This window comes from Narcine bancroftii, chromosome 5 (genome assembly GCF_036971445.1).
Source record: "Narcine bancroftii isolate sNarBan1 chromosome 5, sNarBan1.hap1, whole genome shotgun sequence".
NCBI classification, from domain to species: Eukaryota; Metazoa; Chordata; class Chondrichthyes; order Torpediniformes; family Narcinidae; genus Narcine; species Narcine bancroftii.
In genome coordinates this window covers 195,931,966-195,957,089 of record NC_091473.1, presented here as the reverse complement: position 1 = coordinate 195,957,089, position 25,124 = coordinate 195,931,966, and the positions used below count along the sequence as shown (strand labels likewise).

Below are 25,124 nucleotides of genomic sequence, written 5' to 3'. Positions count from 1 at the left end.
CACTCGATGATCAGGGATGCTACATCATATCCAGAGGTGATGGACATGTTGAAACGCCAGTACCTGAGAAAGGTAAACGAGGTCTACGCAAGACATCTCCTGGTGACCTGAAAACAGTGACCTGGGGAATCGAGAGCCGAGTACTTCTAGGCCCTGTGAACCCTTGGATGGGCCTGCGAATGCAAGGCCATGACAGTCGCAAAGAACACGGAGGACCTGATTAGACCTATGTCGCAAGCATCAGGTCCAATTACATTCATCAGAGACTATTAGAGCAAGGTGAGCTTAGTCTATGGAGGACTGTTGAATTGTCAGACACACCGAAAATGGCCCTTCTGGAGACCTACTCAGCCGACTATGCAGCTGCCACGTGGTTGCCCCAGGCACCACCAACTTGGGACACACTGCCACCATCATGTCCTGCCAGTGATCCAACCGCAGCAGCCGTACTCTGCGAGCACCAAATGCCACCATCGCCATTTCCCGCCAGTGACCCGACCACAGCCGCTGTACTCTGTGAGCAGCCTAAGTGCTACTTCTGCAGCCTGGTCACGCGCCAAGGAAATGCTGTCCAGCAAAAGACACAGTTTACTCCAGCTGCAGAAAGATGGGGCCCTACGTGAAGGTGTGTAGATCCAAATCACCTCTACCCAGCAGCATCACATGTGGGCCATGGGGGCTGCTATCTTGGGTACCATCTTCAAGACCCAGCAGCATCACATGCAAGACGTGGGGGCTGACATCTTGGACACCGCCATCTTCCGACTGAACACACAAATGCTCTGCTCCATCGACAAGCATCATGCTGGACCAAGAAAGTCCTCATCAACTCACCAGGTCAATGATGGACATTCAGATAAGCGGCCACATGCCAAGTCGCCTGTTTGATAGTGGGAGCACGGAGAGCTTCATCCATCCCGACAAGGTACAGCATTACTCCCTTGAGGTAAAGTCAGTAAGCCAAAAGGTCTCCTTAGTGTCAAAGTCCTATACAGCTGATGTCTGTGCCTACTGCGTAGTGATTCTGGCCGTGCAGGGAACGGACTACAAGGACTTCAAATTCCTAGTGATATCATAGCTCTGTGGTGCCATGCTACTGGGATTGGACTTTTCAATGTCATTTTTAGTGTGGCAATGGAGTACAATGGGCCCCAACACCCCCCCCCCCCCCATTGTGTGTAACCAGCAGTTTTTAAACCGACCTCTGCGGTCTAGCACCACCTAGCCCTCAGCCTCCGCCCTCCACCACCTCCAGCCAACAACCTAACCAGACAGTGCGCACGACCTGCAGACTTTCCACCCTCAAAATCACTCCTCCTTCACTGTTCACCAATCTCACTCCTGACTGTAAATCCATCGCCACCAAAAGTAGGTGGTTCAGTGCTAAGGACAAGGCCTTTATTAGGGTGGAGGTGTAGCGGCTACTCAACAAGCCAGCACCAGTCCTTGGAGAGCATAAATGGTGGTGGTGAGGAATGGGGAGAAAAGCAGAATGGTTACCGATTGCAGTCAGACCATTAATAGATACACACAACTGGACATGTACCCACTTCTCTGCATATCCGATATGGTAAACCAAATCGCGCAATATCAGGTAGTCTCCACCATTGACCTAAAGTCGGCATACCACCAGCTCCCCAACCGCCTGGAGGACCACCAATATACTGATTTCGAGGTAGACGGCCACCTTTATCATTTCCTGAGGGTTTCCTTCGGCGCCATCAACAGAGTCTCGGTCTTCCAGAGGGAGATGGACTGCATGGTGACCAGTATGAGCTGCAGGCCACACTCCCATATCTCAACAATGTCACCATCTGCAGCCATGACCTGCAGGACCATGACACCAACCTCCAAAAACTCATACAGACCGCCAGACTCACGTACAATAAGGATAAATGTGTAATTCGCACTAGCCGCATAGCCATCCATAACTGTGTCGGTGAGAATGCAGTCATTGGCCTCGACTTTTGACCACAGGCACCCACTCCTGAAACTCCCCCTCCTCAACAGCCTTCAAGCCTTGAAAAGGTGCCCAGTGGGTCCCCAAATATGCAGACAAGGCCCGTCCCCTCATTAAATCCACCTCTTTTCCCCTCACACCAGAAGCCCATGCAGCCTTCAACCGCATCAAGGAAGACATTGCCAAGGTTTCGATGAACGCCGTGGACAAATCCACCCTGTTCCAGGTGGAGAGCAATGCATCCGACTTTGCTCTGGCTGCCACACTAAACTGGGCGGGCAGACCTGTCACTTCCTTTTCCCCGCACCCTCCAGGGCCTCGAAATTCGGCACCCCTCTGTTGAGAAGGAGGCCCAGGCCATTGTCGAGGCGGTACGGCACTGGAGAGACTACCTGGCTGGCAAACGATTTACCCTGCTGACTGACCAACGTGCAGTTGCGTTCGTGTTCAACAATCAGCAGCGAGGTAAAATCAAAAACGACAAGATATTGAGGTGGAGAATTGAACTTTCCACCTACAATTCCACTTGTACTGTGATTACACAATCTACTAAGAGGTTCTGTGGCTTTCTGTTATTTTTAGATCTCCAGAATCTGCAATGTTTGGAATTTTATTTACAGCAAGGAAAACAAAGTTTTTTCCAAAAATAAATTTTATTCACAAAAGAAAACCAATTCCAATCCTCAGTTTTGTATGCAAACGTTTCCATCACTGTACATTGTTACATTCATTCCTATTTGCTCCATTATGACCACCGTGGCATCTTATCATTACTTCCCCCCCCCCCCACCCCCCGTTGTTTGAAAGGCTTTCCTCGGTCTCAGCTCCTCAATGCCTGGTGACAGGAGGACTCAAGATTGCATTCCTTCCATACAACCTATGAAATAAAGTTACCTCAAACTATTTTGACAACAGAACATGCTGTGAATTTCTTCTTTGAGTTATGTTGTTGTGTAATCAAGGTTCAAGGTTCCTTTTATTGTTATGTAATAACAAGGAAAAACCCAACACCCAACCACAACCAACCAATTTTCCCCTGCAGCCGCTGCAACCTTGTCTGCCTGTCTCGCATCAGACTTGTCAGCCACAAACGAGCCTGCAGCTGACGTGGACTTTTTACCCCCTCCATAAATCTTCGTCCGCGAAGCCAAGCCAAAGAAGAAAAGAAAGAAATAATAATAATAATTCTGTCTGCCATAAAGCAAACTAAGAGTCACATGAACATTGCCCGGCACCCCAACAATAAGAGAAAGAAAAGCAGAGTCACTGAGTGTCCGTAGATTCGCCTCCAGCGCTCCTGCAGCCTTTGCCACTGCACAGACCCCTGTTCGATCCATCAGCAACCAGAGCTCCAGATCTAAACCTCCGACACGATCAGGGAGCCTTCAGTGCTTGAGGACCTTCTTGCCCTCAGCGCCCTCTTGAATGCAAGTTCTGAGACCTGGTTCCCATGTTCCAGTCTCCAGCAGCCCGCAGCCCGTCTGGGTCCCCTGACAGCAAGTCACCAATAACCAGCAACTTGTGTGGGTCCCTCAGTTGCTGAGCCCTTTGCTGGTCTGCTGCCATAGTTACCGACCTGTAGGGTCATCTCCCAGGCTTCTGCTTCTCAACAAAGGGTGCCCTGCACCAGTCTGCTGCTCCCCTGGACTCTGCAACCTCTCGTGGTCCACTGCCCAGGAAAGGCCCCGCCATCTTGGGCACAGAACTCCCTGGTTACAGGATGTTAAAAAAAATACCATTGGCTCCTCTATCAGGAGTTTAAAGCTTGTACAGAGCCATCATCATCAGTACCAGGCAGAAGGACCCTGTGGAGCAGCTCTATGTCTCCACTCCCCCTCTCTTGGGTTCACATCATGCTGATCCACATTTGAAATAGCAAAACCCTTCTTACATTTTTGCCTTGTTACGAAGTCTTGTTACCAGCAGCAATAGATATGCACCACAACACAAAGGGGTACTTAAATAAAAGTAGCTTTTAATTATATTTGAATAAGAAAAGAGAATTAAACTTTAACTTATTACTTAACCTACCTAACCTACTTAATCTACCCTCTAATACTAAGTGCAGGTGTGTGTAATATATATTTCAGATTAGAAAAGTTCTTTGGATCACAATCCAATCTCATTGGTTGCAGGCAATTCTTGTACTGTGCACAGAAGTTAGCATTAACAAAGTTCACCAGGCTTTGGTGTTTAACAGGCAAATGGTTACCACACAGGAGGGTTCAGGTTGGTCTTCAGAGAGAGATTCCTTTTCCAGGACATCCGCAACTGATTCCTTCTCAATCAATCTTGCTGACGAATCTTGCCCCTTCAGGGTTCTCCAGATGATCCTCTTTCTTTCAGGTCACCTTTCAGACAACCAGTCTTCTCCTTTGACCAGGTAGTCTTCCAAAGGTTTGCCAGCATTGTCCTTCTGGAACTGATTTCTGTCTCCTTTCTCTCTGTTTCACACCCTCCCTCTCTGAGAGCAAAACTGTTCTCCCCACTGCCTGCAAAAATCACATGCTCTCCCAGGCAAGCTGTATGTTGATGTTTTGTTGCTCTTTTGCAAAAAGCACTCTGCAAAAATCCCACAAATATTCTGTGTTTTAAAATGTTTGTGTGCAACCTGCTCTCATAATCCTTTTCTTTCTTTGGCTTGGCTTCGCAGACGAAGATTTATGGAGGGGGTAAAAGTCCACGTCAGCTGCAGGCTCGTTTGTGGCTGACAAGTCTGATGCGGGACAGGCAGACACGGTTGCAGCGGCTGCAGAGGAAAATTGGTTGGTTGGGGTTGGGTGTTGGGTTTTTCCTCCTTTGCCTTTTGTCAGTGAGGTGGGCTCTGCGGTCTTCTTCAAAGGAGGTTGCTGCCCGCCAAACTGTGAGGCGCCAAGATGCACGGTTTGAGGCGATATCAGCCCACTGGCGGTGGTCAATGTGGCAGGCACCAAGAGATTTCTTTAGGCAGTCCTTGTACCTCTTCTTTGGTGCACCTCTGTCACGGTGGCCAGTGGAGAGCTCGCCATATAACACGATCTTGGGAAGGCGATGGTCCTCCATTCTGGAGACGTGACCCACCCAACCTTTTCAAACCACCTCTAAATACTCCATCACAGCCTGCCCAACATTTCAATAATAGGAACATGTCATAACTGTGACTGCCAGAGCATCACTGTACTTCCTCAGGCCATGTCCTCTGATGACTGTGACATTTTGGATTACAGTCACAAAAAAGCCTGTGTCTGCCTGCAGCAAGACCCAGACAACACAGAGATAGGGACTGATAAATAACATGCAATACAAACAGAGGGTTTGTTCTGGACCATGAAAAGGTTATCATATGAGCTCTTGGCCTGTATTCGATCGAATTTTGAATATTGAAAGGTATGGATAGAGTAGATGTAGAAACATGTTTTCTCATGGTGGGAGAGTCTAGAACAAGAGGGCACAACTTCAGGATTGAAGGGCGTCCGCTTAGAACAGAGATGCAAAGGAATTACTTCAGCCAGAGGGTAGTGCGTCTATGAAATTTGTTATCACTGATGGGTGTGGAGGCCAAGTCATTGGGTGTATTTAAAGCAGAGATGGACAAGTTCTTGATTACCCAGGGTATCAAAGGCTCGGGGAAGAGACTGGGCAGTGGGGCTGTGGGAAAATAGATCAGTTCATGATTGAATGGTGGGGCAGACTCAACAGGATGAATAGCCTTTTTCTACTCCTATGTCTTGTGGTCTAGAAGGCAGGCAAAGACTATCAGTGTGGTCTCCCCACTCCTTGACACCCAACAACCTAATCATCCTCTATTCTTCTGCTGCCAACATTCTGTGGTTATCAGAAACATAACCAGATTGGCCACATAAACAGTGACTACCACAAGAGATCAGAGCTGGATATCCTGTGGTTAGTGACTCATCTCCTGAATCCACAAAATCTTCCCTCCAACTAACATGTTAGAGCAGGAGTCGGCCATCCGGCCCGTCGAACCATTCAATAAGAGGGTGGCTGATCTGGGTATGACTTAGCTCGATTTTTCCCCATAACACCTCCTCTACTCAACAATATACCTATGTCTGAAATATATTTAGAAAGGCTATCTCCCCACTGCCTTCTAGGGCAGATACTTTCATGTCTCACAAGTCAGCCTGTATTCACCCCAATCATCTCCAACCAAACCATCCAAGAATATGTTTCCTATTGATTGTCACTGAACCCACTAACTCAAAAAAATTTTAACATTTCAAAATAGACTTTAAATAGACAATAAAAATATATCTACAGTGTAAGGTCTTTCCACGATCATTCATATATATGTGGCACCTAACGCCCTCAATACATTCTGTGGAATAGGATGTTATGCGATTTGGACATTGTGCAAACACCATATTATATACTTAGCAAAGCTATATGGGATTCTGTAGTGTACCTGTATTGACCTGTAATATTTTCGAAAGAAAATTAAACAGAGAGATAACGCTATAACAACAAGGAGTTGCGCAATACTCAAGAATGGATGCTGCTGCCTACGAGTTGAAGCATACTGTTATACAGTAAACTTTTTATTTGTAAGTAAGGAAAGTTCACATTAAAATAATGGTAGAATACAGTACAGTACATACACAAGCCAGTAACATAGGCACTTATTATAATTACATGTACATTATACATGTACTAGACCATTATACGCCTGGCAGCACAATCACTTTGTTTACAAGAGACACAAGATACTTGTGTTGCATTCGTTACGTCTGGTTACATCCACTATGTCCCATTGTCCAATCAGGATTTCTGGATTCTATTATAATTGTGGGACTACAGACGTATATGCGGTCGGAAATTGCCCAAATGGATGTTACGCGGAGCACGAGCGTGTGTGTGTGTGTGTGTGTGTGTGTGTGTGTGTGTGTGTGTGTGTGTGTGTGTGTGTGTGTGTGTGTGTGTGTGTGTGCGCGCGTGTAGGTACCTGCAATTCAAACAACCGGCATCCTCAAGCAACTGGCAAAATAAATTGAGGAAAATAAATAAGAATAAAATAATAGGTCAAAAATTCAAGTTTAGAATTTGGGCTCTCATTTAAGAAAGGATGTGCTGGCATTGTAGGGCATTCAGAGAAGATTCACAAGAATGATTCCTGGAATGATTAGCAAATAAGGAATGTTTGACTTCTCTTGGTCTGTACTCCTTGAAGTTCAGAAGAATGGGGCGGGGGGGGGGGGTTCCCTCATACAATCTTTTTGAATATTGAAAGGCCTGGAAAGAGTAGATGAGGCAAAGTTATTCCCCATGGTCAGAGAGACTAGGACAAGAGGGCACAACTTCAGGATTGAAGGGCGCCCATTTAAAACAGAGATGAGGAGGAATTTATATTGCTAGAGTGGTGAATCTCTAGAATTTGCTAGTATGGATGGCTGTGGAGGCCAAGTCACATGGTGCATTTAAAGCAGAAATTGATAGGTTTCTGAAGAGTCAGGGTATCAAAGGTTATGGGGAGATGGCAAGGGAGTGGAGCTGAGTGGGAGAATGGATCAGCTCAAGATGAAATGATAGAACAGACTCGATGGGCTGAATAGCTTACTCCTATGTCTTATGGTCACCAGACAATGCAACTGCGCCACAATGGGGCATGCAACACTGTTACAGCACCAAAAATCTGGCTTCGAATCCAGCTGTCTAAAAGGGGTTTGTACAATCTCCCCGTGTCTGTGAGAGTTTCCTCCCACCCTTCAAAACATCCTGAATCCAAACATCCAGTTTGCACTGTAAGTTAATTGGGGTATTTGGGCGGTACATGCTCATGGGCTGGAAGGGCCTGTTACCGTGTTGTAGGTCTAAATTTTGAAAAAAATTAATGGATTTTGAAGAAATGTAAAATTGGGTCCCACTACATATATATATTTATTTTAAAAACCAAATCACAAACTGTTTTGTTACTAACCACTACAGTCTCTAAGCCAGTCAAAATGGTCAACATCTTGGAAAGCCATCTTGTTAAGGAGTAAAAATAGCTTTTTGGGAGAGTCTGATTACATCTTGCAACAGGAGTTTTTAAACAGGAGTTGTTGGTTAGAGGAAGTTTACTGCTCGCAGTAACCTGGAAAGTCGCACCATGAGGGGGTTGCAAAGCTTCAGGAAGTCATTCTTGAAAGAGCAGGCCGTTACTGTACTTAAGGCCTGGTCTCTGAAGGGATGATGAAGCTGGAATTGTTGCTGTAATTGCAAAAACAAACCTTTCTTCTCAAACACACCATGTCCATAGCCTCGCTTCATCCCCCTTCTCCCAGCACTCTTCCATCTTCTTTCTCTTCACAGGTTAACTCTCGCTGAGTGTAAATTCCAAGAATAGCACTCTGATCATTTTTTTCACCAAAAATCTTGATGCAAAAGGTAGTGAACGGACCAGGACATCACGGGCAAACCCTCCCCACCATCTACAGGGAGCACTGCCGTCGGAGAGCACCAGCGACCATCAAGGATCAACACCACCCACCATACACTCTGTTCTCACTGTTACCATCAGGAAAGAGGTCTCGGTGCCACAAGGCCCGCACCCAGGTTCAGGAACAGCTGCTACCACTCCTCCATCAGACTCTTCAATGACAAACTCAATCAGGGACTCATTGAAGGACTCTGACTTTTAAACTTTATTGATTTTATTTCCTCTCTGTATTGCATAATTTCATTAGATTTCTATTTGTTTACATGTGTATACTGAGTACAATTTTTTTTGCACTACTAATAAATGGTAATTCTGCCTGGCCCACAGGAAAAAGTTGTGATGTCATGTATGTACTCTGACAAGATATCTGAAATCTTATTAACACAATTACATCAACTCAATATCAGACCAAAATCAAATTATTAATTACAGGACAACTAAATTAATATATTGCCATCCCTATCGAGAATGCAGTGTCTACTGCTCCCAGACCCCTCCATGGTTCCCATGGACACCACTAACCTCTGATCATGATGGCTGATCCCGGAACTGTGTGTGTAGATTCCCAGTCTCAATAGTGGACCGTTTTAAGTTCTTTGAAGTAAATATAAGATCATGAGACACAGGAGCAGAAAATAGGCTATTCAGCCTATCGAGTCAGCCCCGCCATTTAATCATGAGCTGATCCATTTTCCCACTCAGCCTCAATGCCCGGCCTTCTCCCCATAACCTTTGATGCCCTGGCTAAACAAGAACTTAAATACCTTAAATACACCCAATGGCCCGGCCTCCACAGCCACCTGTGGCAACAAATTTCACAGATTCACCAACCTCTGGTTAAAGAAATTCCTCCGCATTTCTGTTCCAAGTGGACGCCCTTCAATCCTGAAGTTGTGGCCTCTTGTCCTGGACTCTCCCACCATGGGAAACAACCTTTCTACATCTACTCTGTCCATACCTTTCAACATTTGAAATGTTTTAATGCAATTCCACCTCAATTCCAATGAGTATAGGCTAAAAGCTGAAAAACACTCCTCATTTAACCCTTTCATTCCCAAAATCATCCTCCTCTGAACCCTCTCTAACATCAGCACATCCTTTTTTAAATGACGAGCCCAAAACTGCTCATAATACTCCAAGTGACATCTCACCAGTGCCCTATAAAGCCTCAACATCATATCCCTGCTCTTATATGCTATTCCACTTGCAATACCACCCGTGATCTATCCTGGTCCAACCAATGGCCAAGACCACTTCTTCCTCAGAAGCATGACCAAATCCAGTGATAGCTCCAGTGTCCCTTTCCAATTTTTATAGATGCACCATAGAAGGTCTCCTCTCCAGCTGCATCTCAACCTGGTGTGAGGATTGCTCTGCCCAGAACTACAAAAAGCAAAGGGAAAAATAATGATGGCACTGAGAGAACCTGCTGTAAATGCAGTGCTGCCACTGGTTGGGACCTGGGAGAGCAGGGAACGAGATGTGGCTCTGGTCTTCAGAGTCCTACCACCCGGTCTTAATGCCAATGGCCCCGTTTAGACTTTGAACAGCCAATTAAAGGAACCAGAGTTTTTTTATTCACCCTATGGACTGGGTGCAGGTCAGAGGAACTAGGCAGAAAAATGGATCAGGATGGACTAGAAGAGCCAAAGGGCCTGTTTCTGTGCTGTAATGTTCTAAATTCTGCAACAATGGAAGTCTGTGCCCAAGATGGTGGCACCTTTGCTGGGCAGCGTATCACGAGAGGTGCACACTCCAGAGGAGCAGCAGACCAGTGCAGGGCACCAGTGCAGGGCACCAGTGACAGGGAGAGTCCCCATTAAGAAGGACAGTGACCAAGGCAGTGGCTCAGGGGCTCAGCGGATGAAGGACCAACAGATGCTGGAAACTTCACAGGTTGAGATCTCCCATCCGAACAAGAGCATATAAACAGCTGAAGAAAGTTTGTGAGGAGGGAATATGAGGAGGAGAAGTATAAATGGTGTGAACAGCTCAGCTTGCAGGATCAGGAAATATTTTATTTGTTGTGAAGCATGATTTGGGCTGGGTCAGAGAGACTCCTTGGCCTTTGGAGAGAGCACCTAAAATAATGGAGCATCTTTTAGGAATTCTAACATTCCCTACTGTAATGTGTGTGTGTGGATGTCAGTTGTGTAAAAGAAAGTGTAAAAGAAAAAATAGCGCCTTTGGAAGACTACACAAAAGAGTCTGGAAAAACAACCAACTGAAAAATCTCACAAAGATAAGCGTATACAGAGCCGTTGTCATACCCACACTCCTGTTCGGCTCCGAATTATGGGTCCTCTACCGGCATCACCTACGGCTCCTAGAACAATTCCACCAGCGTTGTCTCCGCTCCATCCTCAAAATTCATTGGAGCGGCTTCATCCCTAACATCGAAGTACTCGAGATGGCAGAGGCCGACAGCATCGAGTCCACGCTGCTGAAGATCCAGCTGCGCTGGGTGGGTCACGTCTCCAGAATGGAGGACCATCGCCTTCCCAAGATCGTGTTATATGGCGAGCTCTCCACTGGCCACCGTGACAGAGGTGCACCAAAGAAGAGTTACAAGGACTGCCTAAAGAAATCTCTTGGTGCCTGCCACATTGACCACCGCCAGAGGGCTGATATCGTCTCAAACCGTGCATCTTGGCGCCTCACAGTTCGGCGGGCAGCAACCTCCTTTGAAGAAGACCGCAGAGCCCACCTCACTGACAAAAAACAAAGGAGGAAAAACCCAACACCCAACACCAACCAACCAATTTTCCGCTGCAACCGTGTCTGCCTGTCCCGCATCGGACTTGTCAGCCACAATCGAGCCTGCAGCTGACGTGGACTTTTACCCCCTCCATAAATCTTCGTCCGCGAAGCCAAGCCAAAGAAAAGAAAGAAAAGAAAGATTGCAATCTTTCTCAGTACCTGTTTCTCAGTTGTGAGCAGAATGGTTAGCTCAATGCCACTACAGTGGCAGCAACCTGGGTCGAATCCAGCCCCATCAGTAAGGAGTTTATACATTTTCCCTGTGCCTGAATGGTTTCCTCTTGATGCCCCGGCTTCCTCCCACATTCCAAAGACGTACAGGGTCAAGACGTTAATTGACCTCATGGGTGTAATTGGGCCGTGCGGACTCATGGGCCAGAAGGGCCTTTTACCGTGGCTGTATGTCTGAACTCTTAAAAAACTCTAAACACTGACTTGTGCATGAACAATGGTTTAATACTCAAAAGTGCTGGAGAAACTCAGGAGCATTCTTTATCACCAAGATATTTTAATGGTGCACTTATTGCTGCCTGTTAACCTGTACCCCAGAGAGAAAACAAATGTAGGATATGAAGGAACAAACAGATGGAGAGAAATACTTTTTCTGCAATAACCTTTTTAAAAAGTGGACTTCACAGTTAATGATGCTATTAAAGCGACAGTGAACTGGGTTCACATCCAGCACTGTCTGTGAGGAGTTGGTATGTTCTTGCCGTGTCTGCGTGGGTTTCCTCCAGGTTCTCCGGTTTCCTCCCATATTCCAAAAACCTGCTGGGATTGGTGTATTTGGAGGGCACGGGCTCGTGAGTCGAAGGGCCTGTTATCGTGCTGTGTGTCTAAACTCTGAAACTCTAAATGCTGACTTGTGACTCGTGCGTGAAAGATGGTTTATACACAAAAGTGCTAGAGAAACTCAGCAGGTTCTTTACAGCAGAGATATTTTGATGGTGCACTTTATAGTACCTGTTTACCTGTACCCAGAGAAGGAAAAAAAACAGAATATAAAGGAATAAACAGATGGGCAGAAACATTTTTTCTGCAGTATCGGTTTTAAAAAACAAGAATTAGTACTGCCAGCAACGTCTGTGCTACTCACTGACCTTCACTTTACTCACTGTGACTCTCATGGCTGGTTCTGATCACCAGAGATGAACTATGTCTGAATGTGGACAACTCTCCCCCTTAGTGAAAGATTCCTTGCACCTTTTGAGCACAATCGAGAAATCATAGCATTCTGCAAACAAGGGCCCAGTACTGAAGGATAGATATTGTACAAACAGCAGAGTTTTAGTTTGATTTGGACATCAGGCTCAGCACTGACACAATGGGCCAAAAAGCATGTTCCTGTGCTGTATGGTTCTATGTTCTATAATGGTCTGCTCCATTGAAAAAAGTGTATATCTAACGGTTGATTTAAAGATATATAATAAAGACACATCGCTCAGTAACAAAGCAATTCAGAAATCTTAAATGTTGCTTGCAAATTAGATTTGTGCACTGCACTCATTATTTTAACTAATAATCCCCACGAGAGTCTTTCCATTGCCCAAAGTTCCCCCTTTGAAAAGTGATGAACTTTTTTTTAAAAAAGATCTCTTTTTGAGGGGAGTTGCTGAGATTTTCCTTGCAACTGACTGGAAATTGTGGTTGCTTGTCTGGTGTCTACCTCTTCCCCCCCCCCCCCCCCCACCATCGATATGATCTACTGGGATCGTAATTTAAAGAGGGCTCACAAAATATGTGAGGATATCGACCACTATCTTCCAGCCGCTCCCGTCAGGGAAGAGATACAGGACGATCAGAGCCAGAACCACCAGGCTGAGGAACAGCTTCTTCCCATGGGCAGTAGGGATGCTGAACGACTGTTGAACTGCTAAAACAACTCCCCATGACTCTACTACTTATTAATAAGATTAAAGCACGAGACAGCCACTAAATAAAGGTTGTTAATCTTAACTAATGCTTCACTAGCTCTCCACAAAAGTTGATTATTCCACCAGATTGTACAATGGAATTCTAATTCTTGCAATTGGAGAGAAATGGACACAAGTGCAAGCTTCCACCAATTGTTGTGGCTGCACTTTGAGGAGCGGTATATAAACTGGCACCAAAGTTTCAAGTTCCTGTGCTGGAATATAAGTCAAGTTTATTGTGATCTGATTGTACAGGTACAACCTGACAAAACAGTGTTCTCCCGTCCTTGGTTTAAAACACACAGACACACAGCCAGAAACAATATACATACAGATAAACAATACATATGCAGGACCAGTATTCATGCACACAAATAAATAAATATTGTTGATTCATAAACATGAGGGACTCAGATATTTAGTGTGAGCGGTTCCTTTGGTCATTCAGCATTCTCACTGCCCGTGGTAAGAAGCTGTTTCTCAGCCTGGTGGTGCTGGCTCTGATCCTCCTATATCTCTTCCCTGATGGGAGCCGCTGAAAGATGCTGTGGATAGGGTGGAAGGGGTCCTCAATGATTCTGCATGCCCTCTTCAGACAACAATCCCGGTAGATCACATCGTTAGTTGGGGGGGGGAGGGGGGAAGACTCCACTGATCTTCTCTGCCACTCTTTTGGTCCTGTGCATTGATCTCTGATTCATTTCTCTGCAGCAACTGTCCCACACTGTGATGCAGCCGGCCAGGACGCTCTCTATGGTGGCCACTTCAGTCTTCTCAGAAAGTGCAGTCATTGCTGCTCCTTCTTGACAAGTAAGGAGATGTTGAGTGTCCAGGATAGGTCACGAGTTAAGTGAATTCTAGGGAATTCAGTGCTCTCCAATCTCTACACTACAGATATGTCGTGGAGGGTGGTCATTCCTGGTCTTTCTAAAGTCCAAGATAATCTTCTTCATCTTGTCCACGTTGAGACTCAAGTTGTTACTCTCGCACCGCGTCACGAGATTCTCCGCCTCTCCTCCGCAGTGCGACCAGGTAAAAGAGCCAGGTGCCAGAGTGAAAGGAAGGGAGTCACAAGCTGGTCACACCTCTCACCACCAGGGCTGGATGTGAATAGAGTGTCTTGTGAAACAATTACACAAAAGTTAGCCATTAAAAATATAACCAGGGCTTGAATGTTCCTGCAGCACTCTAATCACCATGGTGTTTGTAGTGTGGGTGGGGTGTGTTCTTCCTGTGTGGGGAGGGAGGGTGTGGACAAGGATGGCTCTGACAGACCGTCTACTGTTGGAACAGAACAAGCCCTGTTTGATTTTTCAGCCCAGACTTACAACCCAGCTTCAGTTTAGCTGTGTCACCAGAAATACCAGCGATCGCCTTTTCACCTCCATTCATTGATTACTCTCGAGGAGTAATCCAAACTGCAGTATCCTGTTTCAACCAGCTACCTGGAGCTTTCCTTCAAATAAAGTTACAAGGAGAGAGGAAAAAAAATCACAGCTGTTCCGTGTATATATTTCTTTGGTGAAACACGTGCTGAGGTTCTAATAGTGCCCTCAATCGGTGATTTATTCCTTTCCGCAAGGAACTAATGGAAAGAGTGACTAATTCTCTTCCAAAGTAAAGCATTATTTGTATAGGTGGCTGTTGCCAGATATTTTGGAATGATGGCTTGAAAGGGAGTACATTTTCTGTGAGCCCTGAAAAATTTCAAACATTACTGAGGTTAAAAAAAAGCATTACTGTTTGGAGGGGGTGTGCGTCTGCAAAGATGTTTTTTCTAAAAATCGTGCATGCACACACTTCCTATCCGAATTCCATTTGTCACACTCCTGTGTCAACAGGTCCTACTGAAGCAAGCTTTGTAAATATTGCTGATAGATCTGCTGTAGGCAAACAATTTGGCCATAACTGTGCACTTGGTGCAGCTGGGTTCTTGAAGTTCATCCCCCAACACTGGCCCTAATCCGGATACAGTTGTGATCATTAACCCTGCAAGAGGTTCTGTGTACATATCCGTTTTAAAGTTTCCACAAACTTTCTTCTCATCATCCCTTTGACTGGTGCAGAGGGGAAATAAGTGCTCTTAAATTTAATTAGTTTTAAAAATTTAGACATACAGCACAGGGACAGGCCCTTCAGCCCTTCTGGTTTGTGCCAAACTATTATTCTGCCTAGTCCCACTGACCTGCATCCAGTCCATATCCCTCCATACCTCTCCCAACCATGTACCTGTCCAAATTCTTCTGAAATGTTAAAATTGAGCCTGCATTCACCACTTCAGCTGGCAGCTTGTTCCACACTCAGACCACTCTCTGTGTGAAGAAGTTTCCCCAAATGTTCCCCTTAAACTTTTCCCCTTTCTCCCTTAACCCATGTCCTCTAGTTTGTATCTTACCTAACCTCAGTGGAAAAAGCCGATCTACATTTACTCTGTCTACACCCCTCATAATTTTAAATATCAAATCTCCCCTCATTCTTCAACGCTCCAGGGAATAAAGTCCTAGCCTATTTAACCTTTCCCTGTAACTCAGTTCCTGTAGTCCGGGCAACATCCTAGTAAATCTTCTCTTCACTCTTTCAATCATATCTATTCCTGAAGTTAGGTGACCAAAACTGCACTCAATACTCCAAAATTGACAACTTTACCACAACATCCCAACTCCTATACTCAATATTTTGATTGATGAAGGCCAATACACTAAAAGCTCTCTTTAGAACCCCGTCCACCTGTGTCGCCACTTTCAGGGAATTATGTATCTGTATTCCCAGATCTCTCTGTTCTACTGCTTTCCTCAGTACCCAACCATTCACCGTGTATGTCCTTTTTTGGTTTTCTTTCCAAAATGCAACACTTCACACTTGCCTGCATTAAATTCCATCTGCCATTTTGCAGCCCATTTTCCCAGCTGGTCCAGATTCCTCTGCAAGTTTTGAAAGCCTTCCTCGTCGTGCACAACACCTCCAATCTTTGTGTCATCTGAAAGTTTGCTGATCCAATTCACCACATTATCATCCAGATCATTGATATAGATGACAAACTACAATGGTCCCAGCGTCGATCCCTGCGGCATGCCACTAGTCACAGGTCTCCAGTCTGAGAAGAACCCCTGCTCCCTAATCTCTCCCCTACAGACTCTGCCTGCCCTGCTGAACAATTTGTGCTTTCATTTTGGATGTTGATTGACCACAGTATTTTATGAAGCATTATTCAATAGACCCTGTGGTGCTCAAGTCAGCAGCTCAGGATCAGCACAGGAACTTTAAGCAGCCCAAAGCCACAATGGTATATGGACGGTATTCCCTGTCACACATAATACCAAAGTGGCAAAGGAGGTTAAAAACATGGACACTACAAAACCCATTCCATCAAACGGAACATCTTTTATTTTTCACACACATAAATAGGGAAATACACATTATATTCACCTGTGCCTTCAGAGGCAAAACCATTGATCAGGATCCATACTTCGGAGGTCACCATTGACCAAAGGCTTAATTCGACCAACTCTATCAGTGGAAGAACTACGAAGGTACAGCAGAGACAACCACAAAGTCTCAGTATTTCACTTCAACAACAGGACAATCCCAATGACTTGAGAAAGCACAACACCTTCTTGCTACGGATGTGATGTCAGAATCAGAATTTATTGTCACGAACGTGTCTCAAAATTCATTCTTTTACAGCAGGATTACAGTATTGCTATAAATTACATTTAAAAATAAATAAATTAGATCAAAACAAAGAGAAAGTGAGGTAGTTTCTGTGGTTCATTGTCCATTCAGAAATCTGATGGTAGAGGAAAGAAGCTGTTTCTGTACCGTTGAGTGTTCATCTTCAGGCTCCTGTACCTCCTTTCCTGATGACAGCAGAGTGAAAGCAGCATGGGCCGGGGTAGTGAGGATCCTTCAGGATAGAGGCTGCTTTCTTAAGACACCACCTGTTGTAGATATCCTCGATGGAGTGAAGACTGGTGCCTATGACGGCGCTGGCTGAGTTCACACCTTTCTGTAGTCTTTTCTTGTCCTGTGTATTGGCACCTCCATACCAGACAGTGATGCAACTGGTCAAAATGCTATCCGCAGTACACCTGCAGAAATTTGCAAGAGTCTTTGGTGACATACCTAATCTCCTCAAACTCCTCAAGAAATATAGCCACTGGTCAGCCTTCTTTGAGATTACTTCGACATGAAGGCCCCAGGATAGGTCTCCAGGAACTTCTTGACCCTTTCCACTGCTGAACCTTCGACTGCATCTCTGAGAAAGAGGTGCGAAAGCTGGAAGTCAGCTGAAATGTCACACAAGAGGTCATCTCAACGAGCTGGAATGCAAGTGCACCTCACGTGCAATGCTGGTCTCTTCAATATCTGGGGGGCAAATGCTCGCAATTCAGAGAGCTGAATTCCATGAAGTGCACTTTTGTTGGAACTCCATGTCAGTTCATTGTAGGTGGTCAATACTGCATCCCCACACTCATCTAAGTCCTTCTCTCCACCAACCGCAAAAACATTCACCAGGATGAAGCGACATTCACGTGAGCAACACGTATCCTCCAATCCACCAAGTCTGAATGAGGTTTCCACCATGCTGCCTCTTCTTGCACTTTGGACACGCCCAAATCCTCGAGTTAAAGGAGACCAAGAAAGCATGCGAGGAAGCCATCAAGCAGTACAGCTTCCAACCTATGCACAGTTACGCAGTTTTGGAGTGCGGATTAAATGATGGAGCACTCTTGGAATGAAGCATGTCAAGTTGCTTAGTAGTTGTGATCAGTGTTAATCAAACTCTGCACTACAACCCAGTCTCTACCCTTGTTGGTGATGTTACCCCATATAAATTCTCTTTGAGAGAAATGCACTATTGAACTAATCTCAACCCGAATGTAATTATTGGTCCAAACTAGTCCGACAAATCAATTCTAACAAGGGTGCACTGATGGTCCACTGGCTACTAGATTGATTTCTCATTGAGATCATAGAATATAGGACCAGAAATAGACCATTCAGCCCATCAAGTCCACCCCATCATTTAATCATGAGCTGATACATTTTCCCACTCAGCCCCATTGCACGACTTTCTCCCCATAACCTTTTGATGCCCTGGCTAATCAATCTCTGCCTTAAATACAACTAATGACATGATCTCCACAGCTGTCTGCAGAAACAAATTCCATAGAATCACTATCCTCTGGCTGAAGAAATTCCTCAGCTTCTCTGTTCTAAGTGGAAGCCCTTCAATTCTGAAGTTGTGCCCTCTTGTCCTAGACTCTCCCACCGTGGGGAACAACCTTTCTACGTCTACTCTGCCCATGCCTTTCAACATTTAAAATGTTTCAATGAGATTCCACCCTCATTCTCCTAAATTCCAACGAGTACAGGCCATGACCTGTCAAAAACTCATTCATCTTGGCAGTTTCCCTCCAGTCCCTGACCAATGAAAAGAACCAGTGCAACAATTTTATAGAAAGACTTGCCCATGTGCTACAACTTCTTTACTACCCTTTTATTAGAATGCCACTGCAATAGTCCACTAATGCTACTGATAGGCAATTAGCCATGGGCCATCGTACATGTATCCTCAGAACTGGCCAGTTCTGAAGCAAGGTCATCCACATATTCTGGTTTCATCTCTCTCCACAGATGCTGCCTGATTTAGAACCACAGAACACTCCAGCACAGTAAAAAGGCCCTTTAGACCTTCTGGTCTTTGCTGAACTATTATTCTCCTTAGTCCCATTAACCTGCACCAGGATCATACCCCTCCCATCAATGTACCAGTCCAAATTTTTCTTAAATGTTAAAATTGAGCCCCCATTCACCACTTCAGCTGACTGCACATTCTACATTCTCTTTTGTGAAGTTCCCCCTTATGTTCCCTTTAAACTTTTCTCCTTTCACCTGTGATGGGTATATTATATATAAATAGGTTTTTAAAGGAGATAGATTGTGAGGGGTTTAGTGTAGGTCACCACAAACAGAGTAAGACTTCACATCTCATTTAAAATGCAAGAGCTTTGCTGAAAGTGAGACACTGAGGCACCGAATGCCCTTTTTGGAGAGACAATAAAATCTATTTTGGAAATGCTTTACCAAGGAACATCAAAAGCTGATGCAAATGAAACAGGAGAGAGAGAGAGAGAGAGAGAGAGAAAGAGAGAGAGAGAGAGAGAGAGAGAGTGAGTGAGTGAGAGAGAGAGAGAGAGAGAATTCAGTTGGTGTTCTTCTGCAGTGGCTTTAGGAAGCTGCAACATGACAAGCTGGCAGCTTGGATGAAAACCCCATTTTGAAGATGGGTTGTGAGTTCTGAGTTCAGCCTGTTCAAAGCCCTTGTGATCCTTACAAGAGGCTGGCTAGAGTGTTTTTCCTGAAATAAGGGAAACAAGAGGAACTCTGTAGTGACCTGGACTCTTGCTGAAGTTTCTTCAGCAAGACACTGAGGTAACTGATGAAAGTAAATCAGTTTGTGAATGTCCAATGAACAAAGCATCTCTCTTTGAAACCAACAAGAACTTTCCTGAGTGGTAACCAATTACCTTTAAACAACAGAGCTTGGTGAAAATTCATATATGTTAAATTCTGAGCACAGTATAAGAATTGCCCGATACTGGTGAACTTGGAGGACTGAGAAGTGAGATTGGACTGTGAATCATGAACTTTCCTGAACATATTCACATTACATACACATGCGCTTAGAATTAGAGGGGGTTAAGTTAGGTTCAGTTAATAGTAATAAGTTAAAGTTTGATCCTATTTTTATGTTTAAAGAAAATTAGAAGTAACTTTTGTTTAAGTAACCATGTCTTGGTGAACTTCTATCGCTGCTGGGTTGCGGGGTCCTCTGGGCCTGTAACACACCCTTAACCCATGCTCTCCAGATTTTATCTCTCCAATCTTCAGAGAAAAAAGCCTGCTAGAAATTTACTCCAACTATACCCATCATAATTTTGTATACCTTGATCAAATTTCCCCTCATTACTCTACACTCCATGGAATAAAATCCTAACCTGTTTAACCTTTTCCAATAACTCAATTCCTGAAGTCCAGGCAACATCCTAATAAATCTTTTCTGCACTCTTTCAATCTTATTGATATATTTCCTGTAATTAGGTGAGCAAAACTGCATATAATACTCCAACTTTGGCCTCAGCAATATCTTATACAACTTTGCCATAACATTCAAATTCCTTCACTCCAAACCCAATGCTGAATATTTCAAGCATTCTCTTTTATTTCAGATTTTGAGCAGCTGAAGCAATCATCTCACAGTTCCTTCATCATGCTTTCTTTTCTCTCCCCCTTCTATTCTCATTCATCGCTCACTCGCTCTCTCTCTGCAGCACCATTGTGTAAATCAGCTACAATTAACCCCACCTTCAGCACCTCACCTCAGTTACATCAACACGATTTGTATCACAGAGGCTCTCTTGCCTCCACCCTATCACTGAGATTTCACCACTGTAACTTGAAATAAAAAAAGTGTTTTCTTCCATCTGATGCTGTTTGACCTGCTATTTCCAGTATTTCCTATTTTACTTTGGATTACCAGTATCTGAAAATTCTTGCTTTTAATTGATCTATTGGTTAATCCGAATTCTTAGCTTTACCCCCTGACTAAATCGCCACTCTGATAAGACTTGGGTTAGACCCCATTTGGAATATTGTGTTCAGTTCTGATTCCCTCATTACAGGAGGAATGTGGATGCTATAGAGAGGGTGCAGAGGAGATTTACACAGATGCCGCTTGGATCGGAGAGCGCGCCTTATAGGAGAATAGGTTGAGTGAACTTGGGTTTTTCTCTTTTGAGTGATGGAGGACGAGGGGCGACCTGACAGAGGTGTACAAGATAATGAGAGGCATTGATCGTGTGGACAGCCAGAGGTTTTTTACCCGGGGTTGAAATGCCAAACATGAGAGAGCATAGATTTGTGATTAGGAGTAGGTAAAGGGGGAGGGAGGAGTGTAAGAGGTAAGTTGTTCACACAGAGTCGTGGGTGCATGGAATGTGCTGCCAGTAACAGTGGTGGAGGCAGGTACAATAGAATCTTTTAAGACACTATTAGATAGGGGCATGGAAGTGAGGTTTTTTTTATTCACAGCACGGAAGAAGCTAATTCCAACCATTTATTCCCATGCTGCCCAATTACACCCAAATCAACCTATAACCCATACATTTTGGAAGGTGGGAGGAAACCGGAGCACCCAGGGGAAACCCATGCAGACACGGGTAGAACGTACAAACTCCTAAGAGACAGCGCGGGATGGAGGGTTACGCAGTAGGGAAATTCTAGGTTCTTCAGTCAGCACCACACTGTGGGCCAAAGGGCCTGCACTGTGCTGTAGATTTCTATCTTCTATAATACTGTTCCAAATAATTAGACCCATTGAACTCCGTCACAGTGAATATCTCTCCATGTGGGTCAACAGCTTGCTTACTTACTATTTTAAATAAAAATAACCTCTTCCCTTCGGGGGGGTAAAAAAGTAAAGTCAAGTAAATGGAATTTGAATCAAACCTCCAGAGCTGTGGGAAATTACACCAAGGAAATGAGCAAGCTAATTTCTTACTACAGGAGCCCTTTTATTGTTATTCTCTGAGGGGGGAGAGTGGGAATGATATTGGACATAAACAGGGTGCACTGGTGGGATGGAAGAGAAGGGGATGTTTAACAGCACAGAGGGCAATAGGGAGAGAAAGAAAATCCTTACCTTTCCACAGGATGAGTAGGTAGAGGATAATGGAACATCTGTGTAACTCCATGGCCACCAGCAAACATTCGAACGCAGCAGGAATGTCGCACACACCCCTGGGGTTGCCAGCCGTTTCCACACGCCTGAAGAAAATGCAGCAAAAGGCTGTTGTGTTTAAGCCCCTGCCTCTTGCAACACAGGGTCAGTTGGGCACGGGTTGGGGGGGGGGGGGCTCGAGGGAACAGCAGCACAATTGTGCAACGTCTCGTCGTCAATCTAAGTTCCTCTTTCCATTGCGCTCTTCCCACTGTACCTATTTCTGAACTTTTCTCTCAATAAGTAAACTTTCCCCCAGAGGTGTTCTCACTCTGTTTTATTTTCCCAGCTCTATTTGCTTGTTGTCTACTTCTCTCTGAAACTCTTCCTGTCACTCTACAAACATTTTAAATTCCCTATATATCTGACATATTTCTCACTGATGCTGTACTTTTTTGTTTCATTACACTGTGTGCCCTATCTTCCTTTCTTTCTCTCAGTCAACCATCATATTCCCTATTCCCTCACTGGATGCAGCCAACAGTTCTGCGATATGCTCCAAACTATTTTGCATCACTCACTTTATACCCAGCCTGTGGTCTCCATGCATAAATACAGCCCCTCCCACAGGCTGGGAATAGTTACACTCCTCCAGTCACCGTCTCTGAAAACCCTGGCTCGCTCCCTGCCGACTCTCTCATTACTTGCAGGGGACACTTAAAGAGAAAGGATCCTTTAAAGCTTTTGATTTCAGATCACAACCAGATCTTGTGCTTAGAAAGAAATATTTTTATATATATTATATCTCCATGATGCCTTCTTGTAGTCTGATGATAGAGCAGCAACGTGTTGACCAATTTCCAGGTGATTCACCATTTCCCATGAATCTGTAGGAGGTCATCTACTGCATCCCATGCTCCTGTTGTGGCCTACTCCACATCGGAGATACTGGACGCAGACTGAGAGGTCACTTCATTGAGGATCTTGGCTCTGTCCACGGCAATAGCGGGAATCTACCCATGGCCATCCATTTCAATTCCCTGCCCCCTTCCCTTGCTAACATGACAATCCATGGACTCATGCAAGGCCAGATGAAGACCACCCACAAATTAGAGGAACAATACCTCATCTTCCATCTGAGCATCCTCCAACCAGATAGCATTAACATCAACATCCAGTTTCCGTAACCCCCCCCCCACCCGACCAACTTTCTTTCCCCCTCCCCTGTCCCTTTTCTTCTAGCTCCGTCTCTCTCTCTCCCCCTGCACCCTCACGCATCTGGCTCCAATACCTGGTACCCCTTCAGCCAGTCTCCAACCAGACTCCAGCAGCCTACAGCCTGCACGAGTTTCTCACCTTGAGTCACTAAAAGCCTGCTGCTGTCTGCGTGTTCTTCAGCCTCAGAGCCCCTCTCTGGTCTGCCATTGTGGTAATTGTGGGTCATCTCCTCTGTTTATTCTCAAACGGGGTGGAGGGGGGAGTTGGGAGGAGTTTGTCTCCCTGTTTTCTGGCACCCAGTGCCAGTCCTTCACTTCCTGGAGCCTGCAATCCCATGTGGCTGCTGCCAATCAAAGGCGCAGCCATCTTGGGTCCAGACCCCATGGATTATAAGTAAAACCACTGTTGACTCCTTTAACAGGCTGTTTAAAGCTGGTACAGAGCCAACAGCAGTTTGAATGGGCAGTTGGACCACTTGGGACCCACCTTCCAGCTGCTCTTGCTCCGTGCCACAAGAGCCAAGTCTCATCTCCATGCCAGGCACATCCACAGCCTTCAACAGCAGCTGTTAGAAAAGCTGTCCTCGGTGGGACTCAAGACCCCTCTCTGTAACTGGATACCAGACTTCCTAACGGAAAGGCCACAGTCTATCCAGGTTGGTAGCAGAATGTCAAACACCTCAGTGCTGTGTGTAGGAGCCCACTCCTGTTCATGCTATTGACTGCATCATCAGATCCAGCTCCAACAGTGTCATCAAGTTTACAGATGACACAACAGGCGGCCTCATCCGCAACAACGATGAGTCGCACTGCAGAGAAGAGGTGGAAAATCTCACGAAATGGTGCAAGAGTAACAACTCGCAACATGGTCAAGATGAAGGAGATGATCGTGGACTTCAGGAGGACCAGAAATAACCACCCTCCACTACACATCACAACTCTGTGGTGGAGAGAGTGGAGAGCACCAAGTTCCTTGGTGTTCACTTAACTAGTGACCTATCATGGGCACACAACATCTCTTCACTTGTCAGGAATGTGCAACAGCAAATGGTCTTCCTGAGAAGACTGAAGTGGGCAAGACTATCGACCACCATCTTGTTATCCTTCTGTAGAAGCTCTATCGAAAGCATCCTGTCCGGTTGCATCACAGTGTAGAATGGTTGAAGAGCATTGGATCAGAAGTCAATCCACAGGATCACTGGGGTCTTCCTCACCCCCCCCCCACCCCCGCCAGATCGATATGATCTACCAAGGTCGTGGTCTGAAGAGAGCATGCAAAATTGATGATTCCACCCTGCACACAGCATCTTTCAGCTGCTCCCTTTGGGATGGAGCTACAGGAGGATCAGAGCCAGTACCACTAGGCTGAGAAGCAGCTTCTTCACATAGGCAATGAGAATGCTGAACAACTGAATGACCTGCAAATAATAACCCGCTACTATTTATTAAACAATAATATATTTTTTTTTACAGGTGTATAAATATATTGTATATAAATTGTGTGTCTGTATGTGTGTTATGTCTGGTTGTCTGTCTGCATGTTTTGCACTGAGGACCAGAGAATGCTGTTTTGTCAGGTTGTACTTGTACAATCGGTTGACAATAAACTTGAACTTGAATACCTGACAAAGGGCCCAGGCCTGAAACGTGGGTTACTTTTTACTTCCTATGGATGCCTCGAGACCTGCTGAATTTCTCCAGCACATTTGTGTATTCCTGTTAAATTCAAGATCAGCTTCTTTTCTGCTGTTACCAGACTCTTGGACCTCTCATTAGTACAAGATGATACCCTGCATTGTTTAACTGTATTTTTAGATTTAACATGCACTCTGAGCTTTTGTTTCATTATAATGCTACTTTTATTCTTCCACTAACTGCTCTGCTCTATAATATGCAGTGCCTTCCATAATGTTTGGGAAAAGAAACGATTTTCTTTTATTTGCCCCTATACTCCACAATTATCAATTTGTAATCAAACAATTCAAATGTAATTAAAATGCACATTCCAGAGTTTATTCAAGGGTATTTGTAAACATTTTGGTTTGACTACGTAAAAATTACAGCATTTTTTTATACAGTCCCCTCATTTCAGGGCCCCATAATGTATGGGAAATTTGGTTTCACAGATGTTTGTCAG

At 44.9% G+C, this 25,124-nt stretch overlaps 1 protein-coding gene across 1 annotated transcript in view; it reads right to left on the bottom strand.

Annotated features, from left to right (window-relative positions):
- The window catches only part of itga10 (integrin, alpha 10), a 172,929-nt gene extending 151,031 nt beyond the window's left edge, over positions 1 to 21,898 (bottom strand). The window contains exon 1 of the mRNA XM_069940600.1: positions 21,753 to 21,898. Coding sequence (XP_069796701.1) covers positions 21,753 to 21,804 — 52 coding nt within the window. The 5' untranslated portion in view covers positions 21,805 to 21,898. The remainder of the gene's footprint in view (positions 1 to 21,752) is intronic.
- Positions 21,899 to 25,124: the final 3,226 nt, after the last annotated feature.